A 21,553-nucleotide genomic window follows, 5' to 3' on the forward strand; every position below is an offset into this window, starting at 1 on the left:
ATATGATTTGATATACCCATTGCCTTTTGGACCTTATGATTGATCGACCCATGAAGGTATAGGGATATGAACGGATCAGGTGCTCATGACTTATAGTCCAGAACTATAGAAGCTGTAGAACCAATCCGATTTACGTATTTTTTAAACTTTATTTACATAATTACAAGTACCTGTAGACCTCTACAGATATATAAATTAGCTTCATAGAAGTTACTTTTAAACATAATTAAAAATATTTACATATCAAAATCATTCTTACGGGGACACTTGTTTCGAGTATGTCCTTCTTTGCGACAAAGACCACACTTGCGCGACTTTGATCCTTCGGATTTGTTTGCAGCTTTGGAAGGAGCATTCCGATTGCCAGTTCCAGATCCCCATGAGTATCCTCCGCTGGAACCACCTTTAAGAATAAATTGTTTAGTCTAGCTCTTCTAAGTAAATTGCGGTTTCAACTTTTACCTTGACTCTGATCCTCGTCGCCCCACTTGAAGAAACCACAAGAAGATTCCCGGGTGGGGCAGGCGAAGAAAGGCCGGCCCTGGTTGGGTCCATCTCTTCGAACAGTCAGGCTACTTGCCAGTTTCCCGCAATTACACTTGATCTCCTCTCCCTCATCGTGGGACGTCGAAGTCGCAGTCGTTTTTGTTTTGGTTATTGTGACAGTGCTGCTCGAATTGGACCGCATTGAGCCTTGGTTACGAGACTGGGAACTGTTGGTTTGTAAATGGTTCGACAGAGTGGTCACACGGTTGGTTCCCCAAGAAGACGAAGTGGTAGGCAAGGAAGAATTGTTGGTGGGTGGTTTTTTGGGAGCTGCCTGCTCATCAGCCCATTGAAAGAACTTGCACTCGTCGCCTGGCTTTGGACATTTATAAAATAGCTTCCCCTTGTTGGGCCCATCGCGACGCACGGTAAGTTGAATCGCTGCCTGTTGACATCCCGTGCACAGCACCACCTGAGTTTCTGAATTCGGAGCTGACGAGGAAGGTTCATCCCAGTCTGTGCTGTCCCATCTCGCTCTCTTGGGTGCTGGTTTTGGGGGCGGTGTAGAAGCCACATTGGAGGATGCTCGTGCTCGACTTCCCCACACCATGGGACGCTCGTTCGCATCTTCCTGCTCTTGTACCCAGGCAGAAAGACTCATATCCAGCTGGTCTTCATCCTTAGTACCGCCATTCACTAAAGCCTCAAACTCAGCATCATCGTCTGCAGCAAAGGCAGCGGCTATATCGTCATCTAGTTCAACCACGTTTGAGGATTGCGATTGCACTCCATTCGTGTCCAGCGTGTCGGCAGCCATTAACATGGCCTCTTCAAAACCATCATTACTATCGAAGAATCCATCCAACTCGTTTGCGGGTGAGCTTGATGCAGCACTGAAGTAGTTACGAATATTGCTTGTCGATTTACTGACAGTGTTTTTATTTTCAGTGCTTTTAGATGCCTTTTTTGGCTTCGGTATGCTTGGTGGTTTCTTGGGTTTCGTTTCTCCAGTGCCAGGTTTTTTTCCTTTCTGTGTCGAAGGATTCACAGTGCTCCTACCTTGAGAGCCCCAGGCATCACCACCGCCTGGTCTACCATCCGATCCTCCTCCTCCTCCACCTGGTCTCCTTCCACCGCTTCCACTTCCACTTCCTCCTCCGCCTCCTCCTCCACCTCCACCAGGTCCCGGCCCTGGTCCCCAGCTATCACCTCCGCCTCTTGCCTCACCGACAATACCCCCCACACGCTTCACAGATTCTAAATTGATGTTAAATGTCGACCGAAACAGATTGTCGCAGGGCAGGCATGTTTTATACCAGCCATGGGGCGTGTTGAAGACTCCACGATAATAAGGCGTGGCAAAACGGAATTTCAGCAAGCGGTGACTGTCACCACAACTGGAGCAGCTTTCATTGGTCACCGTGACATCCTTGCACTCTGACGGTAACCAAACAGCGTTTTTGCAATCTGGAAAGTTTGTGCAGCCGATGTACCAGCCTTGCTGATTCTTCTTGGCCTTCAGAGCCAGCGGAGCCTGGTTGCACTTGGGGCACTGAAAAAGAGTCTGCATGACAGGCTGATTCTGTTCACTGCCATCCCCTCCTTCTTGGCCTTGTAGTATTGGCTGCTGGCGTCTCATTGATACGTGCAGCTATTTTTTCATCCATGGCGGTGATTTTGTCGGTGATTTGCTGATATGACTGTTTATATTTGGCAATTTGGTCGGAGAGCACTGCTTTTGGATTCTTTTGCCCTTGGCATATTAGTTTGAGGTCCAACTCGAATTCCGCTCTTAGCTGAGGCTTGGCTAGAGCCAACTCCATGGCACCATAGCCTTCGTAAAGACCCATGCCAATCACACCTGGTACTAAGGCACCCTTGTCAACCATTACCGATGTAACCGCGCTCCTTAATAGTGTTGATATGCTCCGCATGTGTCGCATCAGTTCCGATTCCATGCTTCTCCATTAGAGCGATCAGGTCGGCTTCAGTTAGCAGAGGCGGAGCAGTCGTGGCACCCTCATGAAGTGACACCTCCGTCGGTTCAAAGCGCTGATTTTGCTCGTAGTGATGAATTTGCTTGGCACTCCACTTATCGTACACATAAACGTCCAGGTAGTTTCGTTCGTGAATCACTAGCCCGTTGGCCGTAAACTTCTCCCCGGCAATGTCAATGTTTACTAGAGTTTCAGAGCCAACAGCGTCTTTACTGACACAGGCAAGAAAGTGGCGGACAACCAGTTCGTAAACCCTGGCCTCGTTTCCCTGAAGATCTATTAAAAAAGTTTAAAGTTTAAATTATTGGAGATACATTATTTTTACTGCTACTTACTATCCACAGCCTTAGTGGGATGAATGGGGGATGCGCCTGATCAGATTTACTTCCATTTCGTGGATTTGGGCCCCATTCCACCACTCGCTGGGCAAATGCTCCCCATGCAGCGTTGCCCGTTTGCATTTCCACCAGCGGCTTCAGCTCGAATTCCTTCGAGAACTGGTTAGTCTCTGTGCGGGGATAGCTAATAAAACCCTTGCTGTACAATTTCTCGGCTATAGTCATAGTTTCTTTCGCAGAGAGCTTCAGTTTTCGTGAGCCCAGTTTCTCCATTTCCACAGTGTCCATAGGTGTGGGTCGCCATTTGTGCTTAGGCTTTACGGTTACACTTTCAACAAGGGCACGCGGAGCGGGCTCCGCTAGGCAAAGCAGTAGGTAGTTTTCACAGGCCTCTTTGTCAAAGAGCCTGTTTCTAGCCCAGTTGAAACTCGACGGTTAGGTCGTCGATTGTATGGATAACTGAAAAGAAAAACTATGCATGTTAACATATATTTTAATCTGCGATAAAGGGTTTGAATACCTTTCACTTTCCAGAATGGTTCCGATACGAAAGCCTCAACTTCCTTGTACCGCTCTGCCACGAATCCCAGGGTGGGAATCTGACAGCTACCATAAGAGATGAGCTTGTCGGCAATCTTCGCGGGAAAGAGTCGTTGAAATCGCATGGTCTGGAACCGAGTAATGGCGGCGCCCGTGCGAAGATCCAGCTCCGAGCGAACGTCCACCGCATCGCTCTGGCGCTTGTCTGGCTGACCAAGCTGCTGCAGTGCCCTGCGAACTGCTGCCGATGTAATTTCCGAGAAATTAGCCCGGTACACAGTAAGATTCGGTTTAATGGCACGACAGACGTCGATGATCTCGTAGCCGATGTTCTCGCCTTCGCGATCGCAATCCGTCCAGATAATCAGTCCCTGACATCCCCGTACCTCGCGTTCCAGTGTGCGCTTTATTGGCTCGTAGTCCTGACCGACAGACTTCCGAACAGGAGCATCGAAAAGAGAGCCGGGATCCACATTGCGCCAATTACGATATGAAACAGCAAACTCCAGCTGCATCAGATGGCCGGACACGGAGGTCATCACCATCTTAGAATTGTTGCCTCGCACAACAGCCTCAAAGTCAAACACCTTGTTGTACACAGAGTAGCCCTCACGCTTATTAAAAATGGGTAGAAGTGCTTAACAAGTTGGACCAAAGATTCGTATATGTGCATTGGCTTACCCGCCGCGCTGTTCCATTGGACAGGAGTCCGGCAATAGTTTTGGCGGCGTCGTTTTTTTCGGCTACGTTTAGGAACTTCATTTCAGCGTTCTTTCCCGTTTTAGTGCAGTAGGAACGTTGTAAGTTGATTTGGGCACGCCGTAGACATTTTAAAAGTGCCGTCATTCATGAGTTTATTAGAAATAAACAAACGTTTAATCGCGCCACGGTCAAAATAGAGACAACATAGATTTGTGTTATCGATATATTCAAAACTATCGATAACAGGCACGCAACTTTAAAAGAAGGTGCTCTGGTGGTAACGACGTCACATTTGAGACCCCGATAATTTGTGGAATAAAAATACATATATGTACATATGTATGATCTTTCTAATATATCTAATCTACAGATATATCTTTCGAATATGCACCTGTAGAATGAATTTTCTATAAAATGAATTTTTCTATATATATATATATGCATATACATATAATATATATATTCTGTTTCTAATTCCGGAGCTAATTTTTAAAAAATGTAGAGGAACTGGGGAATTTAAAATATTTTTTTAAATTTGAATAGAGATTTTGACCGCTGATTGATACTTGTACGGGTATCAGTGCTATAGGTTAATACCGCTGTGGTATTATAGCCTCAGAAGGGCATATTCGATTTTTTCCCCAATACCCATTTTGAAAATTTAAAAAACATTGTTATTATCCTGAAATACGAAACTATTTACTTTATTATATCTCTCTATATAACTTGCTGTTTTGCTTTTTCGTTTCTACGATGTTTTTCTCTTTTTTTTACTTTTGACTTTTCATTGCGCTTGTTTTTGGGGATTTTTGTTTTGCAATTTTTTTTGTTTTTTTTTTTTTTAGTGTTTTATAGCTTTAACTCAACATAAAATCTTAACAATTATATATATGTATATATATATTTGTATTTAAGAAAAGGATAGAGTGAAAAATGTGTAAATACAAAGGATTACGACTCTTAACCAATGTTTCGTCTCTAGCAGAGATATGGATTTGGTTGAATTTCGCGTTTAAAATTGTAGTTTATGTGTTGTTATTTCGGACTTAGGCTTAGCTATAAACTCATTCGTATTTGTATGCATTTCATAACTTATTTTCAGTAAAATATTAGTAATATTTAGAGCGTTTAATTATGGCGGAAGTGTGCAAAGTGCATCGCAGTTCTTCTCCTTCTCATTACGCCCGCACACACCGCAGTTAGATATAGAATAACAACAAATAGATGTTAAGGGTTTCCTAACACTTCTGAGCCACATGGAGCTTGCTTGGACGCTTTAGTAGCGAAGGGCAGTGCATCAACGACGCCAGGAACGATCCTCGGACTCCTCATCCTCCTCTTCATCCTCCAGTCGCAGCTCCGGTAACGTGTCACTGCCCAGAAGACTTTCACTCTCGCTGACGGACTGAATTAACTCTTTAGGGTTCTCAAGGCCGATGCCACCGGCAGCTGATGAGGGGGTTTTGTCGACAGGCGCCACCGTTGGGGCAGGCGTCGGTGTCACCACCGGAGCCCATGAAATCTGGAGGAACGTAGAAAAATAATAGTTGTTTTTTACTTCCTGAATAACATTATTTCATTTAATTACTAACCTGAAGACGCTTGTCTTTGTACATTTTGCCTCGGAGCACGGCCTGCTCTGCATTGAGGCGGGTAGCATACGAGAGTATTAGCTGCGGAATCTCACGGTCTACATCATGTTTGGAAATCTCACCAAAGTTCTGTGGATAATAAAATTGTGTATATTTATTTTGGATGTTTAATGTAAGTTGCATACCTTGAAGTGGCCCAGGACAAAGTCCGCCTCTTCGGCCGCAAATCCGGTAACTACAATGGCTTTTGGTCGACGGTCTACACGCGTGGGCCCTTCGGGAAGGTTTGGTCGTTTTCGTCCAACGCCACCCGCGGCACCAGGTGCGGACGCAAAGTGTGCCGCCTTGGAGTTCATTCCGGCCGGGCCACCACCTACACCTAGGTTTCGTTGCAGTTCTTCGAGTCGCTTCTGTATGGCCGTCGTATCATTCCCTTCTTGTTGCTGGGCGATCAGCTCAAGCTCCATGTCCAGCAGTTCTTTTTTTTGTTGTTCCTTAGTCTTCTTGATAGGCGGTAATTGTTGCTGCTGTTGTTGAATCTGGGCTTGAAGTTGGTCCTGGTCCGCATGGACGTCCTTGCGCATTTTATCGATAGTCTGCTGCAGTACTTTGATAGTTTCCAATGTTGGAGCCCTCTGAGGATCTTGCGGATCCATCCGCTCCACCAACTCCAGAGCGGTTTTCATCTGCTTGACGTAGCTCTGAAGCAATTCCTGTTTGCGCTTCCGCAGTCCGTTGGCCAGTTGGTGTACGGCCTTCTGCTGCTCTTCTTGCTTTTTACGCAGTGTGGCAGGATTAATAGGGCGGCCAGCAGCTCCGGGCGCTCCTCCCGCTGCTCCTGCATTTGGCGCTGCCGCATTGAGCTTGAGGCGCATGGAGGCTGGGGCCGCTGTGCTGGCTTGCTCCGCTAATGGCGTTGCATTGTTTGCCGCTCCGGCTTCAGTCAGTGGATTTGCATTGCTAATCTTGGCACTATCAGCGTTGGGAGTTGGCATTGCAGGCACGTTATGCAAATGGTACTGGCTGGTGTTCTTCCTTCCGCCGCCTCCTCCTCCGACGCCACCGCCCATAGGATTCAGTTGACCCACCTCAACTCCGCTGCTATCGTTGTGCCAGAAGACTTTAATGAAACGATTGTTCAACACCGCCTCGGTGCTTCTATAAGCGACATTCGCCTCCGCGTGCGTGGAAAACGTGACAATAGCTGCCTCCGGATCACCTTCGTAAGACACCTGGATGTTCACTATCTTGCCGAACTTGGCAAAGTGGTTGTTCAGATGAGCAATGGTGTTGAGTCCGCGGGGCACCTTTCGCAACTCCAAGGAACTGTTGTGTTGCTGCATATTTGGGTTGACCCTTGGACCCAATCGGCTGTTAATAGGCACCTTTCGCTTGGATGGAACGTCTGCAATAGCCACAGTGTCTTCCAGTTCGAAGCGCCGCTTCCCGAGCTCTGCCACCCCACCTGAGGGGGCGCCATCAACGACGGGTATGGGTATAAGCTGGCGTTGAAGCGGAGTAGTCACGGCCGTTGGGTTGAAAGGGAATGGCATCATGGAAGGCGGTGGTGGTGGAGCTCCCGAGTTGCGGGCATAGTCAGCGGGGTTGGGCACACCCAGCGGATTGGGTCCCGATCCACTCATCAACGCATTAGGACGCACACTACCACTAAACGGATTAATGTTAGCCGGACCCGCCTGTGCAGGCGGTGGCACTGGTCCCTGACCAGCTCCAGGAGGGGGTCCTCCTCCACGGGCCCAAATTTCTGGTGCATCTGGATTGTACTCGCGCATGGACATCATCAGTGCAGAGTTGTTGATACCCTCAAAGACAACAGGGTTAACTCCATGGTCCCAGGGGCATGTTTCGCCTCTCACACAGTAGCCCTTCTCGTCAAAATCGCGACATCTTTGACGGGGATGGGCGGCAGGATGCTCGACGGGCGTTGGTGGTGCCACCGGAGCTGGAGGTTGGTTGCCTTGTCCAGCTGCAGCTCGATCGGGGGAGTTTTGGTTACGCCGCATGTTTCGCTCTGGGGACATTGATCGGCTATGCGACCTGCGGCCCTTATTGTTGCCAAAGCGTGGACGATCATCCGTATTCCCACCGATGCGCCGTCGGTCAAAGTTGCGTCGCCCATGATGACGGTTGTCTGTCTGCGAGCCTGGCGGTGATTTGTTACGGAACTGGCGCTGAGTTTTCTCACGTTCGTTTACCCGGCGATCGCGGGATCGGGAGCGTCGGAAGGTTCGTTCGTTAGATCTTGACCGAGATCGGGACCGCGAACGCAAGGAGGCGCGCCGCCGTCGACTGTCCCGAGGTTGGTTTTCCTTATCGGCATATCCAGTTGCCAAACCTCCACCGCCCGCTGCACCTCCGTTTCCACTTACCCCGCTGCTCCTGCCTGGTGGGCTAGCGCTGCGAACGTGGTGATGATGATAGTGGGAGGCGGACTGTGAGTTGTGTGATTCTTTGGTTTTGTGCTGCAAAGAGTATGAAAAGTCATTATAATGTCAATAGAAGGAATGAAGTAGTGTGCTCACATCAAAGGCGGACTTGGCGTCTGTTGCGGGATTCGAGGCAATGCTGGCTTCCTGGCTGGTAAACGATAAGGCCGCTGCCTCGTTGGCGTTTTGGCTTACCTTATCCTGTTGTGTCGCATTGCTCTCGGGGATTATCACATTCTCTTTTGGTAGTGGCGGAGGGGAGTCGGCAGCCAGCACGGCCTCGATTTCATCCTGGGCCCCGTCGATAGCCAGAGCCAGTTCTTGGTCGAGATCCAGCTCAGAGGCAGCTCCAGTAACCGTCGGAACTGGGGCGGGCAGCGTCAGGTACTCCTCGCTGGCAATGGCATCGAAAAGGCGCTCTACAAAGCGCGTTGTCTCCTCCGACAAAAAGACATCCAGTTGTTCGATCATAATCCGCTTAAGATCCTTATCCGATTTGTCTTTCTTTAATAGCGCGATAACATAGCGCGCCAAGGCCGAAGAGTCCGCATCGCAGCTGTAGTAAGAAATAATTATTTGATTAAAAATGAATATCTAAATGTATGAACTTGAACTTACAGAGGCTCCAGGACCACACTCAACCAGTCCTTGAGCTTGTCCGAATTCTCCAGTATCATCCTGAGGCGGGCTGTTACTATTGGTTGTGTTTGATTGTTGATTTATTTGATTGTTGGCTGCGTTGGTCTAGGCAGATTCGGTCTGGGTGGGGGTTAAACGAGCTCGGGGGCACTCACATGCACACACGCCCGAAAATGTATTTTTAAGATGACCTCTGTCGCTCAGGCGACAATTCTACACGGCTTTCTAGGCTCTCCTGCCTTCTTAACAACGATTTGGTTCCGCTTAGGTTTTCTGAAATCAAACGACGGCAATTACTTCACTTTCAGCCGCTTTTCTCTGCCTTTTAATTAAATGTCACAGTTGAACTGCTTCTTCTTCCCCAGCTATCGTCAATAAGAAAGTTTCTCGATTTTGCTACCCGATACTTTTTGCTTGCGTACGAGACGAGCACACATATAGGCAGTCGTACGCACACAAACACATTTCACATATGTACCAGCAGCACCCAGATTTTTGCGCCCAAATTTAGGACGCTTGGAATATGGTTTTCCCGACACAATCACTTTACGCACCTACCTTACGCCTTAAATTAAACTTATGATTAAGTCTTGTACAACAAAATAAAGTTTTAAACTGCTATTTTTGTATTTTTCACTGCACTTTTTCTGTTGCAAGGTTGCTTCTGATGAGAGTCAGTTATCGTTATCGGTAGTACTGCCGATTCCCTCGACCCAGTGTTGTCAGCAACTACTAAAAAGAAGCTGAAAACGGAAATATTAAAACTTTTTTCTTGCCACTTTTAGATTCCAGTTAAAGTATGTTATATTTTTGATCAAAAATTCCAAGAGCTAATGGTTTTTTTTTATTAAAATATGTATGTTGTCTTTAATATTCCAATTAAAGCCACAAATGCACCACCTAGCTTGAAATCGGCCTTGTTAACACCACAGGCTAAATTATATATCCGCCCTGGTTCGTTTCATATATCTGTGAAATTCGCGTAAATAATTGCCATGTGCAGCATTGGAGAAGACGATTTCGGGGATGAGGGTGGTACCCATTCAATGGTTGCGGGATCACAGCCTTCGGGTATCGCTTTGAGCCCAGGGGAATGCAGCAAGTGCGACATCTCCTCGGATGAGCTCTTTAAAATCAATTTTCGAACCCCGGAGTGTCGTGACTGTTTCTTAGCGTATGCGAGGCACAAATTCCGTGCCGCTTTGGGCGCCGCAAAGGTCCTTCCCAGAAACGCTGAGGTTCTTCTTGTTCTCGACGGCTCAGCTCAGTCCCTAGTTCTTTTAGACATGCTATACTACGCTCAGACCCAGAACACATTTAAAAGACTGCATTGCAATGCACGTTTGGTGTACATCGAGGATCAACCGCTTCAGGGCAATGAACCCACGGATTTGAAATCTCTTGAGGCGCTGTCCAGACGATATGAGGCATTTGAGTTCCATGTGATTACACTCGGATCGTCGGTTGACTCCCTAAAACTGCTTAAGGACTACTTCCCCGGTGCCGAGGGATCGAATGAGCTCGTCCAAAAACTTAGTCATCTGCGGAGCCTTACAAGTCGCCAGGATTATCTCAAACAGCAGCGGAAAAACCTTATTGCCGCCGTAGCCAAAAAACTGCAATGCAATCATGTTTTCGACTCTAGCATAAGCGTGGATTTGGCCACTCAGCTACTGACTTCGATCGCCTTGGGCCGTGGTGGAAGTGCCGCACTGGACGTATCTCTTTTGGATGACAGACTAGCTGCTGGTATTAAGCTGCTGAGACCACTTAAAGATTTGACCGAGCAGGAGGTGCTGTTCTATGTGCATGCACAACGTCTGGAACCACTTATCAAGACAAACTCTCAGTATGGTCAAGAGCAAGGGGAAGCGGCCAGCCTGCAAAACCTCACATCTGCATTTGTGGCCAACCTGCAAAAAAACTTTTCGTCAACGGTGTCTACAGTGTTCCGAACTGGTGGAAAAATTTCCGAGGTTACCCATCCTGAGCAGTCTAAATGCAGCCACTGTCAGTCAGCACTGGACACGGAGCTCTCCGATACATTGCTCGCCATTGAATATTCCCGGTCTGTTTCGGAGGCCGGCGTGCGTCTATACGAAAACAGCGAAGACCCAGAAATAGTTTCCAAGAGGAGAATGGAACTAGGCGATGGACTGTGTCACGCTTGCCGCAGAATAGAAGCTGAATTTGAAAACAAAAGCTTGTCATAGGAAACAAAAATATATTTATACCTAAACGTTACAAAATCTTCGGCTTTTCACTACAACTTTGCCAGCTTTGTGTTAACATGCGGCTGCAACTGAAGATGACCATCATTGGGTGGGACATTGGAAGCCAAGACTACCTTGTGAAAGTTATACACGATATAGCGATTGTATTGATTGGCCTTTAAATTAATTTCATCAATAGATTGAGGTAGAATAATCGATTGCGTGCAGCTTTCAGGCTCACTTGGATAGAGTTCGTCTCCTGGTAGCACCCCGAAGATGCAGTCGCTACAACGGTAGTAGACGGGCTGCACCAAGGTGCTACCATAAATGACTCTCTCCTGTGCGAAGTCTAGGAGCTCTTGCCGTTTTCGAAAGTTCATTAGGCGCGCCGTATCGTAAAGAAGAGTAAATGGTAGCCAAATAGATCCATCCTGAGAACTACACCAAGCTTCTGCCGGTGTCATCCAGTGGGCCGAGTCTACCTCCTCTGGCTCCAAGAGAAGGGTTACTTTCTCTGACCGCTCTTCCAAGGCAGTTATGTAGTAGACTGTATCGTATTTACGGGAAGCAGTGGCTGATGTTCTCCACGCAGACCATTCCTGCAGAGTCCACAGATTGGGAATGACATTGAAGTGGCGGCAGAGGTTTAGAAATTCACTGGGTTTGTTGTGAACTAGTCGTTGCCATGAGGAACGATCGCTTGGCTCTAGGAGCAAAGTCCTTGGATGCCCAGTTTTGTAATCCCAGGTGTTAAAAATCTCTTGGTTGGTGCATATTAAGAGGCCTACCTCCTCAAAAGTTTCTCTGAGAGCTGTCAGCCTCAGTGCAATATCTTTGGAAAAATGCTCCCCTCCAGTTAGGAACTTTGGCCTGGGAGTTTGTTGGTCTCGGGTAAGCAACTTTAGATGTTCATCGGTGACACCAAATGATCGAAAATAGTTCAGCCAATCTGGAGATTCATCCTCAGAATCAAGCACCCCACCTGGGAAGACACAGTGATTTAATGCATACGAAGTGCGCTCCGTCCGTTTAATCAGCAGTAACTTAAACGAGAAGTTATCAGAGATGCATTCATACGTAAATGTTAAAAGTTTACACACATTATAGTCATATTCAGCGGAGGGGTCCCCCCTGGCAGCTAATATTAGGCTGGCAGAGGGTCTATATATTTCACTTTTTGTAGGAGCAACCATCGTCTAAAGTCCGGTCCAAAAATATTCCATGATAGATTTCCACAACCTTCGTACTGGCGTTTCAAACCAAAAATAAACAATTCCTAAAGAGGTGATAGATGGTTTCGAGTAGCAGATACCCTAGCCGAAAAAACTAGTTAAATACTCTACAAAAATTACGGAGACGAAAAATAATAATATATACATTTTTTTTTTATTATTTTTAATTATAGGAAGAATTAAATTATAAGACGGAAAAGAAAATAAATGGCTTTCTGTTATATGGTATAGTTCCGTGAAGGTAACCCATTGCGATAGAAACCTAATGGGTACTAAGTAAATCAGCTGTCCGGCAATAAAAACCTATCGATATCAACTTATTTTGACGATCATGTCCAAGCAGGTGTTGGCTAAAATCCGGCCATCCTCGAGCCTTATCCTGCTAGCCAAGGACGAGGCGCCGAAACATAAACTCTTTGATTACAATGTGAGTTTACATGTCCATCCTCTTGATATTAAGTAATTAATTAATCCTTGTTTTAGGCTTTGTTGCTGACGCGTACTCAAAAGTCCAGCTTTATGCCGGAATCGTCAGTTTTTCCAGGAGGAGTTTGCGATGTCACGGACAGTTCACCAGCCTGGTTGGAGCTCTTTCATCGTAGCAACATTAACTCTGCCAAGTTACGTGATTTGAGCCACGTGAATGGTCCACGGCCAGATATTTTCCAGCCAAAGGAGACCGATAAAGAAATAGACCCGTAAGATGAGACTATATTTTTTAGCCAAACTTATTTTATGTCTATGTATCCCATTTAAGGAATCTGTCTCTTCGGTTGACGGCTATTCGGGAAACCTTCGAAGAGCTTGGAATTCTATTGTGCCGGGACAAAAAGTCATTATCTTCCACCAGCGGATACGGAAAATTCTACGATCAATTTGATCGCGCCCGTTGGCAACATGTGGTCCACAATGACGCCAGCCAGTTCCTGGAGTTGTGCAAGCATCTTGATGTTGTTCCGGATGTGTGGTCACTCCTCGAGTGGTCCGTCTGGCGAACGCCCTCAACCTTTAAAAAACGTTTTGAGACGGCCTTCTTTTTAACGGCTTTGGAGGAGCAGCCTGAGGTTCAAATCGAACCCAATGAAGTGAAAGATTGTGCGGTGAGAAAACCATAAAATAATTATATAATAAATAATCAGTCTTGGCAAATCACGAATGCGTAAATATGAACAGTAGTATGTATTTGTTTTATAAATTAATTCATAGATTGAATCTTTTTCATATTCTAGTGGCGATCCCCATTGGATTACCTTAAAGCATGCCTAAGGAAAGAGCTGTGGCTACCACCACCCCAGTTCTATGAGCTCAGTCGTTTTCTGAACTTTAGCTCTCTGGAAGGACTTCGAAAGTTCGCTGAGGAGCGATCTGCCAAAGGCACGGATCTGATCCACCCAGTTATGTACAAATGCACAGATGGCACTGTGCATCTCTTACCTGGGGACGCTTTATATCCCACTGATCCGGATGTTACCTCAGACAAAATCGAGACTGGTTTGTCAGTCGAGGATTTCCGGTTGCTGGCCAAGGGAAAATTGCACAGATCAGAGCATTGGAGCCAGTATCAGTCGAAGCTGTTAGTTAATTTTGAGCGAGGCGATGGTCAGGTTCACCCATTAGACCCAAGTAAACTGTAATGGATAACCAAATTTGTTTACACATTTTCATTAAAAGTTATTACTGATTTGTACATTTTTTTATTTCTTTGGCTGGTTAAAATTTATGTTCAAAAAAATTAACAATTTAAATTCCTGGTAGTCGGAGAAGTGACAGAGAAAGATGATGTGAATTTAGAGTCTAAATGGTCTTAGACTCTAAATTTTAGACAAGAAAACTATAAATTTTACAAGTTTTGTAGCACATACAAAGGTTTTATTAAAAAAATGTAAAGAAAATAATATTTATTAGGTCGTTTGCGTTTGAATTGGAATCATATATGCTTTAAAGATATAATTTTCTATTTTTTGTCTAAAAGCCATTGGTTTTATTCAGGTCCCTTTCCGTACCAAAGCTTGTATAGGTAGGAGGACTCCCCCTCAGATGGATATGTGGTCTCAAATTTTGGCTTATGTTCATGGTGGGACCTAAAGGAAATAATGAAGCTTAAATATCTGCTTCCTTAGTTGAAAAAAGTGTACTTACTGATAGCCCGAGACGTGTTCTGGGTGAGTCCACACTTCGTGGGCTTTATCGGGTTTTGGCTCATAAGGCCGCCACTTTGAGCATCCACCCAGGGACTTTTCAATATTTTTTTGGTTATCCAAGAGGATACCGATTTTCTGGTCGATCTGCGAAGAGGCTATCTGGATACCTATGACGGATCCCTTGATGGTGTTAAGGCTTTCCGACTGGGAACTGTTCAGCTTGGTAAGTCCACATTCCAGTTGCTGCAGCTTGTAGTTGGCTTGTCCTGCCAGATCATTTAGCTCCTGTATATTACCAACCTGGCCATTGATTTCCTGCTGTTGTTGCTGCAGGATCAATGCCTTGTGGTCCAGTCCAATAAGATCACCGACGATGGCCTCTCGCAGAACTTGTTCAATCTCACTCAGGTGTGTGTTAATCGATGCTGCCACCTGGTCCAGATCCTTTTCGTATTTGTTTTGGTTGGTTTCTACATCGCCTACAAGGTTTCGGATTTCACCGTCCACCTTGGTGAGGTTCTGAATGGCCTGGTCATTTTGGGCTTGGGCAGCCGCAATAAAAGATGTCAAATTGGCGACACCCGCAGCGGTGATGTTGATGCTGTCCAGAACGCCAGTCTCCAGCTTAACCAGAGTAGCTTCGAGTCCTTCAATTCGTTCGATCTCATCTCGCTGATGACGGAACTTCTCCTCTATGCCTTTTGTTTGGAAGCTCAGATCAAGAACAAGTCGGAGAAGCTCCCCTACTTGTTCCAGTAACTCTTTTTCTTGTGATACCACATCCTGTGCTGAGGTAGCACTAAGGAAGACGCAGATGGTGGCCAAGATCAGTTGGGTTCTCATGGTGTTTTTCGCTTGGGAGCTACTTCTCATGTGTCTTCAGTAGTGCCAAGCTTCAGCTTATGTAGTGCAAGTGAAGGTCTAAAACGTGTCTCCGAACAAGTTAAATTCTATCAAACTACAAAGTACCACGTGGGTGCAGCTGCAAACTCTGCTCTAATCTTAATCTGAGTTGACCTCCCAAGGGCGTTCTGCCAAATCGATATAATCTTCAGATTTAAGCAACTGTGATATTCATAAATGTTGGATTACGGTGGAAAGACAAAACTGAAGTCACAAACCATGCTTCATGTTTTTTGTGCTAGTTATAATATTAAACACAATTTTGAGAGTTTAAAATAATTAAGAGATTGGCACGTTTTGACATTTCTTCTTTGTTTTCAAATGGGTCTCTTATGATAGGGTAGCTGACCGGCTTTTTTGTGGGTAACAGGTAATAAGATTACACAGAAAACGTGTCATATTGTCACTTTTATGAGTTTCATTCAGAAAATAGGTCTACGATGTTCCTGATACCATAAGAATCAGAAAGTTCTCGTGTATAACATGTGTTTTTATTTTTACTGTGAAACAGAACAAAGTTTCGATAGCTTTTCTTTTTGTACCTCTGCAGAGGTTTTTTGAGTTCTAGGCTCTCATGTTTAAAGCTATCAAAAATACAATTTTTCCTTATTTTTTACACGCTGTTCCCAGATTTTGATGCAGAGTTATGAAGAATCGATCCACAAATCGTTTAAGGTATTCCGTTCAAGAATCGGATGAATATTTCCTAAGATATGGCCTTCGCAGTGGGCCATATGGGGCTACCCATGCATTTTGCACATTTTGAAGGGGACAGCCCAGAAAATTTGACAAAAAATCTTAAAAATATTTTGTTCCCAGATTTTGATGCAGATTTATGAAGAATTGATCCACAAATCGTTTAAGGTATTCCGTTCAAGAATCGGATGAATATTTCCTAAGATATGGCCTTCGCAGTGGGTCATATGGGGCTCCCCATGCATTTTGCACATTTTGAAGGGTACAGCCCAGAAAATTTGACAAAAAATCTTTAAAATATTTTGTTCCCAGATTTTGATGCAGATTTATGAAGAATCGATCCACAAATCGTTTAAGGTATTCCGTTCAAGAATCGGATGAATATTTCCTAAGATATGGCCTACGCAGTGGGTCATATGGGGCTCCCCATGCATTTTGCACATTTTGAAGGGGACAGCCCAGAAAATTTGACAAAAAATCTTTAAAATTTTTTTGTTCCCAGATTTTGATGCAGATTTATGAAGAATCGATCCACAAATCGTTTAAGATATTCCGTTCAAGAATCGGATGAATATTTCCTAAGATATGGCCTACGCAGTGGGTCATATGGGGCTCCCCATGCATTTTGCACATTTTGAAAGGGACAGCCCAGAAAATTCTTTAAAATATTTTATTCTCAGATTTTGATGCAGATTTATGGAGAATCGATCCACTAATCGTTTAAGGTATTCCGTTCAAGAATCGGATGAATATTTCCTAAGATATGGCCTTCGCAGTGGGTCATATGGGGCTCCCCATGCATTTTGCACATTTTGAAGGGGACAGCCCAGAAAATTTGACAAAAAATCTTAAAAATATTTTGGTCCCAGATTTTGATGCAGATTTGTGGAAAAGAAATCGAAGGTGTAACTTTCACTTTCACCGGGGGGGCCCAGTGGGCAAGCGCGCCTTTGCCCACCTGTTAAATCCGCCACTGATAAAAGGTAAAACATACGAACAAAATATATATAAAATACTTCTATATATTTTTCCAGCCATCAGCCAATTTTAGTCATTTTAGCCTTACTTTCCATAATATGCCTTTATGTTATTTAATTTTTTCACACTATTTTAGTCAATAATATAAACACTTTTAGTTCCAATGCATAATTATTTATTCTTTAAATTTCTAAATATTGTATATGAGGTTTAGAATTTGCTATATGTGGAATATTTCTAAAGTTTGTATCGTTTGGGAGATCATTTTCACACAATTCCAGTTTAGAATCCTTTGGGTAAAGACTCGTCGCCGTACCAAATCCTGTAAGACTCTCCAGGTTGGACAGGCGAAGGTCTATAGGTTTTTCCATGACGAGATTGCGGTTTAAAGGGTTCCTGTGGCTTATAGGATTGATCTTGGTGGTTTTCTTGTTTATCCGACTCTGGTACGGTTTCTTGCTTGTAGGATTGTGGTTGGTATGGTTCCAGCTTGTGGGGCCCTTGGTGTTCAGGCTTATAAGATTCCTGGGGAATTAATACTTGTCCGTAAGATGGTGCAGGTGATTGCTGTTCTTTTGGACAAGGCTTTCGCCTGGGCTTTGCAGTGGTAGCGTAAACTGGGGCTGGGTTCCAATCCTCATAGTGATGGTTGGCAGCAGACTGATGATGGGAAACCTGAGCTGGTCTGTGGGCCACGGATGGGGCAGTATTGTATTGTTGTACAGCCTCCCAAGGCAAGGGTTCCCGCCGAGATACAGGATGATGCTTTTTTGGTTCCGGCGACTGCGCATAGGCCCTTACTTGTTGGTATAAAGGCTGTTTTCCTATAAGGAATTATACGGAATGATCGTTACTTTATAGTTCAAAGTTTATTGAAGTTGTTAACAAACTCACCCTGTTTTTGTGGCTCATTTATGTTCCACACCTGTACTAAATCCACTGGTTTGGGCTTGGGTGGTGAATATTGGGGCTCAGGTGGGGCGTATGAGGGCACATAGCCATAACTTGGAGCGTAGGTTTCTTCGTGATGACCTTGGTGCGGGTAGTGGGAAGGCCGGCTGCACTGCTCCAGATCTAGTTCGATACGCTTCTGCGAGATGATCAGTTCACGGAGGGCACCTTCTACCTTCCAGGTGTTCAAAGGCTGCAGGTGGCTGACGGCTGCGATCAGTCCGTCCAAGCGAACCTCTTGGGTGTGATTCAGCTGCTTTAATTGTTTCTCCAAGACGTCCAACTTTCGGTTGGTGCTTTCGCTAATTTGCCGGATTCCAGCCAGGTTCTTCAGTTCAACTTCAACATTAATTTGTGAGGTTTCCAGGTTGTCAAAGGAGCACTTCAGGCCATTTAACTGGGGCAGAACCGTTCGGGTAATCAGCTTGGCAAGGTTGTTGATGTCCAGGTCGATTTTGCGTGAATTGTCGAGCACGTGTTGCTGGTAGGCTTCCAGTTTGATCGTCAACTGGTTGATCAAAAGGGCGGTGCCTTCCTGAAGCCGGGCCAGGAGCAGTAGCTCTGCTTCCGTGCGGCTGGCGTACTGCTCGCCTTCCTTAGAAATGTTAAGAAGTGCTGCAGCAGTCTCCCGGGACTTAACATCCAAGGCGGTCGAAAGCTTTTCCACAAGCGTATTGATGAGATCCAGGACCTTTAAGGACTCCTGCTGTTCGGTCAGAGCAACCTGGGTTTTTATGGAAACCTCGTTAATATTTATGAGGAGGTCCTTTGCCTCCTTAGCGTCTTTGGCAGTTTCCTCCAAGGCCTCAAGAATCGGATCCTCTGCTTGGACTCGAGCCAAGCAGACGATGGCAAAAAGAAGCGCTACAAAAACCTTCATTTCTGTGGGTTGCTCTCAAGTGGGTTTGCAATATGCAAGTGTCTCAGTTAGACTAAAGCATACGCTTAAATATGTTTCGAAACACGTGTGCCAGCCTCTAATCTATGGGTTCTTTTTCGTTTCTTTCAGTCTTTCAGTTTTTCTTCAGTTCTCGTAATTCTTTATGCTTTAATCTAGCAACCACCGAAAGTTATGAATCCGCACGAATTTCAAATATTCCGTATTCATAGCTTATAGGAGAATGAGTATTGTTTTTTTTCGGTATGTTGCTCGCCGTATGTGGATCATACATACGGTATTCTATGAACCCTTTCAAATTTTTAATATTTTCGCGCAATTCCGCGCTTTCCAACCCTAAAGAAAGGGATCACATCAAGATCAACTCACTCCGGCAACGCCGGTGGGGATTTTTATCGCAGTTATCAATCGAACTACCATCATCACCCCCATCAGCTGTTGGGGAGCAAAACAAAACAGAAAAGAGGAGCTGGTTTATTTACTGATCTCCAGTCATGAAGGCGGCTAATAGAAGAACCTCGGCCAGCTTAATTCTTGTGGCTCCAAATGAAGGAAGAAGCAATGACTACAACGCACGTAATTATTTAGCGAACATACAGAATTTAGAGTCTTATTGCTCCAAATATTTTAGTTGCTGATGCTGAAACGTAGTGACAACACGGCAGTAGTGCCTAATCAAACCGTTTTCCCCGGTGGCCTTTTGGACTCTGAAGCCGATGAGAGCGTGGCCTGGTTGCAATACTTCGAGGAGTTCGGTGTCCCCCAGAAGGAACTGCGTCGACTTGTACTTATAAGTAATGATCGACCTGCTATTTTGGCTCCACAGGGCAACGGTTGTTATGATCGTTTCTTCAAAAACTCGATTATTTGGTCGAGGTAGGTCCAAAGGTTACGGGTACTCCAATTATATTGCCAAACTGATCTTTGCTCTGTGTGGTTTTTAAGAGAGATTACGTTACGTCTCAATGCTCTACGGGAATGCTTTGAAGAGGTAGGTGTGTTGCTCGGCCGAAGTATCAAGGATCTTAAGGACTTTGGTCCGGTGGCCTGCGTTCAGAATGTGCCTAATCTTCAAAATTGGCAGCAACGAGTGCACAACAAACCCAGTGAGTTTCTTACCCTGTGCCGGGAGCTAAAGGTTGTGCCTGATCTGTGGGCTCTGCATGAATGGTCTGCTTGGGCCAGTCCTGGATTTTTGCGAAAAGGGTAGGTATCACACTCAGGGCCGGATTAAGAGTAGGCTTCGAACCACAGAATCCTAAAGAAAGTCATCATAAATATTACAAATACGTACATACGTATGTACGTTTTTATTTAAATTCCTAATCCCGCCCTGATAAATCTACAACTTATACAAAAAGCAAAAAATCCAAAACTTAAGATGCAATCCTATAGTTATGAAACTGTCTTCTTCATGGCTTTTGTGACCTCGCAACCTAAATTACTAGCTGAGCGCTCTGAAGTTAAGGAGACACTGGTAAGAATGTTTATTTTCATTTGTTTTTTTCTCTATAGTCTCTTTTTATTTCAAATTAAATAGTGGTCCACCCCGATTGAGTTTTTACAAATGACTAATCTTGGAGAAATTTGGCTTCTTCCTCCTCAAATTTATGAATTATCCCCTCTAATGGGAGTAAAAACCTATAAGAGCCTTTTGGATTTTGCTGTAAAACGCAGTGCACTAGGCACTACATTGTTTGTCCCGGTGACCTATGAATGCGAGGGACGGATGGTGTTTGTGTTGCCAGGCAAGTTTCATTTTAAAAATACCTTGTTCTTATTCTAAAATTCTTATAAAAAACATTATTTATTCTTTAGGTGACGACTTTTATGTCCCAGAACCGCATTTGGTGCGAGAAATTATTAATTTTCCTGGAACTTTGGAGGAGTTTCAAAGCCGTTCGAAATGCATACACCGCTATACTTCCAATGCATCTATTTTTGATGTAGAACTTAATTTTTCGCCACCAAACAATCACTTGAAACCGCTAAAATTCCATCAAGAGCGGCAAAAGTTGTAATCACATTCCCTGGCTGACTGGATGACCATTAATGACAGTGGTGACCCCAGCTGCTAAGCTCTGATAAGATGCTTAACGTGACCCCGGCAATGGAGCCATCACAAATTGTTGTTTTGAAATTATTTTAAGCGGCTTTTCCAGACCAAATTATCAAAAGGATGTGCCCAAAAATGGAATTAATTATAATTGTATATACAATTTTTAATTAAAAGCGTACAATTTAAGGTTAGCGGGTGTTTAAAGTTATCTTACGGTCAAGCTGACGCCTTTTATAATCTATCCCTCTTGAGGAAAAAGTGACACGTCAAAAGCGCAACTCCTTGCATATTCATTCTCTCCCCCAACCGCAAATTGGAATGCGTTTGAAGAGGAGGTAGCGAGTCCAGACAGTACATAATTTCATCCCATTAGGAATGCATTTAAATCACTTTATGTGTAGATCCTTCCAACCACATTTGGGCTGTTTAATGCCACCTGCCGCGTTGAATTGTGCGCATTACAGCTTCAACTTTTGAATACCCCAGCCAGACTCAAGCCCACATCCATACCCACTACTGTCACCCCTGGCGAGCCGTTTAAAAATCAAAATCTCAACGAGCTTCGTGTCCCCACTTTTGTTTGCTCCGTGCTTGCTCAACTGTTTATTATGCATTGTGAAGTACCCAGCCAGGACTATCTTTTGAGAAGGGACGATCTGAAGAAGTTCGAGATGGGGTGGAACTCCGCCCCAGGGGTAGCGGCCAAGGCTGTGTAACAATTACTTCGTTTAATTTAACCTT

General features: G+C 44.9%; 8 protein-coding genes across 10 annotated transcripts; 3 read left to right on the forward strand and 5 right to left on the reverse strand.

Moving 5' to 3' along the window:
- Window positions 1-153: 153 nt before the first annotated feature.
- On the reverse strand, window positions 154-4,268 carry Top3alpha (topoisomerase 3-alpha). The gene is given in 8 exon segments (XM_070277292.1): window positions 154-403; window positions 463-2,098; window positions 2,100-2,375; window positions 2,377-2,759; window positions 2,809-3,247; window positions 3,249-3,280; window positions 3,342-3,975; window positions 4,043-4,268. Coding segments are annotated over 8 exon segments (3,732 nt in total). The 5' UTR covers window positions 4,208-4,268; the 3' UTR covers window positions 154-236.
- A 466-nt stretch (window positions 4,269-4,734) lies between these two features.
- On the reverse strand, window positions 4,735-9,444 carry swm (Zinc finger protein swm). Its single transcript, XM_017253358.3, has 6 exons — window positions 9,300-9,444; window positions 8,721-9,014; window positions 8,199-8,658; window positions 5,841-8,138; window positions 5,656-5,784; window positions 4,735-5,585 (listed from the first exon to the last, which is right to left on the reverse strand). The coding sequence occupies exons 2-6, from the start codon at window positions 8,777-8,779 to the stop codon at window positions 5,361-5,363; spliced, it is 3,171 nt and encodes a 1,056-aa protein (XP_017108847.3). The 5' UTR covers window positions 8,780-9,014; window positions 9,300-9,444; the 3' UTR covers window positions 4,735-5,360.
- A 193-nt stretch (window positions 9,445-9,637) lies between these two features.
- Ctu2 (Cytosolic thiouridylase subunit 2) lies at window positions 9,638-10,984 on the forward strand. Its single transcript, XM_017253371.3, has one exon. The coding sequence runs from the start codon at window positions 9,737-9,739 to the stop codon at window positions 10,952-10,954; it is 1,218 nt and encodes a 405-aa protein (XP_017108860.3). The 5' UTR covers window positions 9,638-9,736; the 3' UTR covers window positions 10,955-10,984.
- A 20-nt stretch (window positions 10,985-11,004) lies between these two features.
- On the reverse strand, window positions 11,005-12,291 carry LOC108133435 (acyl-coenzyme A diphosphatase NUDT19). The gene is made up of 2 exons (XM_017253367.3): window positions 12,055-12,291; window positions 11,005-11,997 (listed from the first exon to the last, which is right to left on the reverse strand). The coding sequence occupies exons 1-2, from the start codon at window positions 12,145-12,147 to the stop codon at window positions 11,005-11,007; spliced, it is 1,086 nt and encodes a 361-aa protein (XP_017108856.3). The 5' UTR covers window positions 12,148-12,291.
- Window positions 12,292-12,418: 127 nt separating this feature from the next.
- On the forward strand, window positions 12,419-13,873 carry LOC108133436 (acyl-coenzyme A diphosphatase NUDT19). The gene is made up of 4 exons (XM_017253369.3): window positions 12,419-12,613; window positions 12,670-12,884; window positions 12,944-13,286; window positions 13,416-13,873. The coding sequence occupies exons 1-4, from the start codon at window positions 12,518-12,520 to the stop codon at window positions 13,818-13,820; spliced, it is 1,059 nt and encodes a 352-aa protein (XP_017108858.3). The 5' UTR covers window positions 12,419-12,517; the 3' UTR covers window positions 13,821-13,873.
- A 224-nt stretch (window positions 13,874-14,097) lies between these two features.
- LOC108133437 (uncharacterized) lies at window positions 14,098-15,342 on the reverse strand. The gene is made up of 2 exons (XM_017253370.3): window positions 14,326-15,342; window positions 14,098-14,267 (listed from the first exon to the last, which is right to left on the reverse strand). The coding sequence occupies exons 1-2, from the start codon at window positions 15,198-15,200 to the stop codon at window positions 14,168-14,170; spliced, it is 975 nt and encodes a 324-aa protein (XP_017108859.3). The 5' UTR covers window positions 15,201-15,342; the 3' UTR covers window positions 14,098-14,167.
- A 1,748-nt stretch (window positions 15,343-17,090) lies between these two features.
- LOC108133289 (uncharacterized) lies at window positions 17,091-18,942 on the reverse strand. Its single transcript, XM_070277527.1, has 2 exons — window positions 17,778-18,942; window positions 17,091-17,707 (listed from the first exon to the last, which is right to left on the reverse strand). Exons 1-2 carry the CDS (start codon window positions 18,733-18,735, stop codon window positions 17,187-17,189), a joined length of 1,479 nt encoding a protein of 492 aa, XP_070133628.1. The 5' UTR covers window positions 18,736-18,942; the 3' UTR covers window positions 17,091-17,186.
- A 42-nt stretch (window positions 18,943-18,984) lies between these two features.
- Window positions 18,985-20,998, forward strand: LOC108133309 (acyl-coenzyme A diphosphatase NUDT19). 3 transcript variants are annotated; one of them, XM_017253164.3, is made up of 6 exons: window positions 18,985-19,329; window positions 19,385-19,629; window positions 19,699-19,959; window positions 20,149-20,230; window positions 20,294-20,501; window positions 20,572-20,998. In XM_017253164.3, the coding sequence occupies exons 1-6, from the start codon at window positions 19,300-19,302 to the stop codon at window positions 20,772-20,774; spliced, it is 1,029 nt and encodes a 342-aa protein (XP_017108653.3). In that variant the 5' UTR covers window positions 18,985-19,299; the 3' UTR covers window positions 20,775-20,998. The 3 variants fall into 3 exon arrangements, 2 of the variants coding, with proteins under 2 accessions (XP_017108653.3, XP_017108652.3); XM_017253163.3 differs by having other exon boundaries at window positions 18,985-19,325; XR_011442135.1 differs by lacking the exon at window positions 20,572-20,998 and having other exon boundaries at window positions 18,985-19,325; window positions 20,135-20,230; window positions 20,294-20,360.
- The last annotated feature ends 555 nt before the right edge of the window (window positions 20,999-21,553 follow it).

Source organism: Drosophila bipectinata, chromosome 2L, assembly GCF_030179905.1.
Source record: "Drosophila bipectinata strain 14024-0381.07 chromosome 2L, DbipHiC1v2, whole genome shotgun sequence".
Taxonomy (NCBI): domain Eukaryota; kingdom Metazoa; phylum Arthropoda; class Insecta; order Diptera; family Drosophilidae; genus Drosophila; species Drosophila bipectinata.

Excerpts from the sequence above, each read along its gene's own strand:
- swm (XM_017253358.3), bottom strand. The coding sequence starts at position 8,779 with ATGATACTGGAGAATTCGGACAAGCTCAAGGACTGGTTGAGTGTGGTC. Across the intron at positions 8,139-8,198 it reads ACGCCAAGTCCGCCTTTGAT|CACAAAACCAAAGAATCACA; the intron begins GTGAGCACACTA and ends TACTCTTTGCAG. Across the intron at positions 5,785-5,840 it reads TTGTCCTGGGCCACTTCAAG|AACTTTGGTGAGATTTCCAA; the intron begins GTATGCAACTTA and ends TATTATCCACAG.
- Ctu2 (XM_017253371.3), top strand. The coding sequence starts at position 9,737 with ATGTGCAGCATTGGAGAAGACGATTTCGGGGATGAGGGTGGTACCCAT.
- LOC108133435 (XM_017253367.3), bottom strand. The coding sequence starts at position 12,147 with ATGGTTGCTCCTACAAAAAGTGAAATATATAGACCCTCTGCCAGCCTA. Across the intron at positions 11,998-12,054 it reads CCGCTGAATATGACTATAAT|TTACTGCTGATTAAACGGAC; the intron begins GTGTGTAAACTT and ends TTCTCGTTTAAG.
- LOC108133436 (XM_017253369.3), top strand. The coding sequence starts at position 12,518 with ATGTCCAAGCAGGTGTTGGCTAAAATCCGGCCATCCTCGAGCCTTATC. Across the intron at positions 12,614-12,669 it reads ATAAACTCTTTGATTACAAT|GCTTTGTTGCTGACGCGTAC; the intron begins GTGAGTTTACAT and ends TCCTTGTTTTAG. Across the intron at positions 12,885-12,943 it reads ACCGATAAAGAAATAGACCC|GAATCTGTCTCTTCGGTTGA; the intron begins GTAAGATGAGAC and ends ATCCCATTTAAG.
- LOC108133437 (XM_017253370.3), bottom strand. The coding sequence starts at position 15,200 with ATGAGAAGTAGCTCCCAAGCGAAAAACACCATGAGAACCCAACTGATC. Across the intron at positions 14,268-14,325 it reads GAACACGTCTCGGGCTATCA|GTCCCACCATGAACATAAGC; the intron begins GTAAGTACACTT and ends TATTTCCTTTAG.
- LOC108133289 (XM_070277527.1), bottom strand. The coding sequence starts at position 18,735 with ATGAAGGTTTTTGTAGCGCTTCTTTTTGCCATCGTCTGCTTGGCTCGA. Across the intron at positions 17,708-17,777 it reads TGAGTTTGTTAACAACTTCA|AAGTAAGGGCCTATGCGCAG; the intron begins ATAAACTTTGAA and ends CTTTATACCAAC.
- LOC108133309 (XM_017253163.3), top strand. The coding sequence starts at position 19,248 with ATGAAGGCGGCTAATAGAAGAACCTCGGCCAGCTTAATTCTTGTGGCT. Across the intron at positions 19,960-20,148 it reads CCTGGATTTTTGCGAAAAGG|TTATGAAACTGTCTTCTTCA; the intron begins GTAGGTATCACA and ends GCAATCCTATAG. Across the intron at positions 20,502-20,571 it reads GATGGTGTTTGTGTTGCCAG|GTGACGACTTTTATGTCCCA; the intron begins GCAAGTTTCATT and ends TTTATTCTTTAG.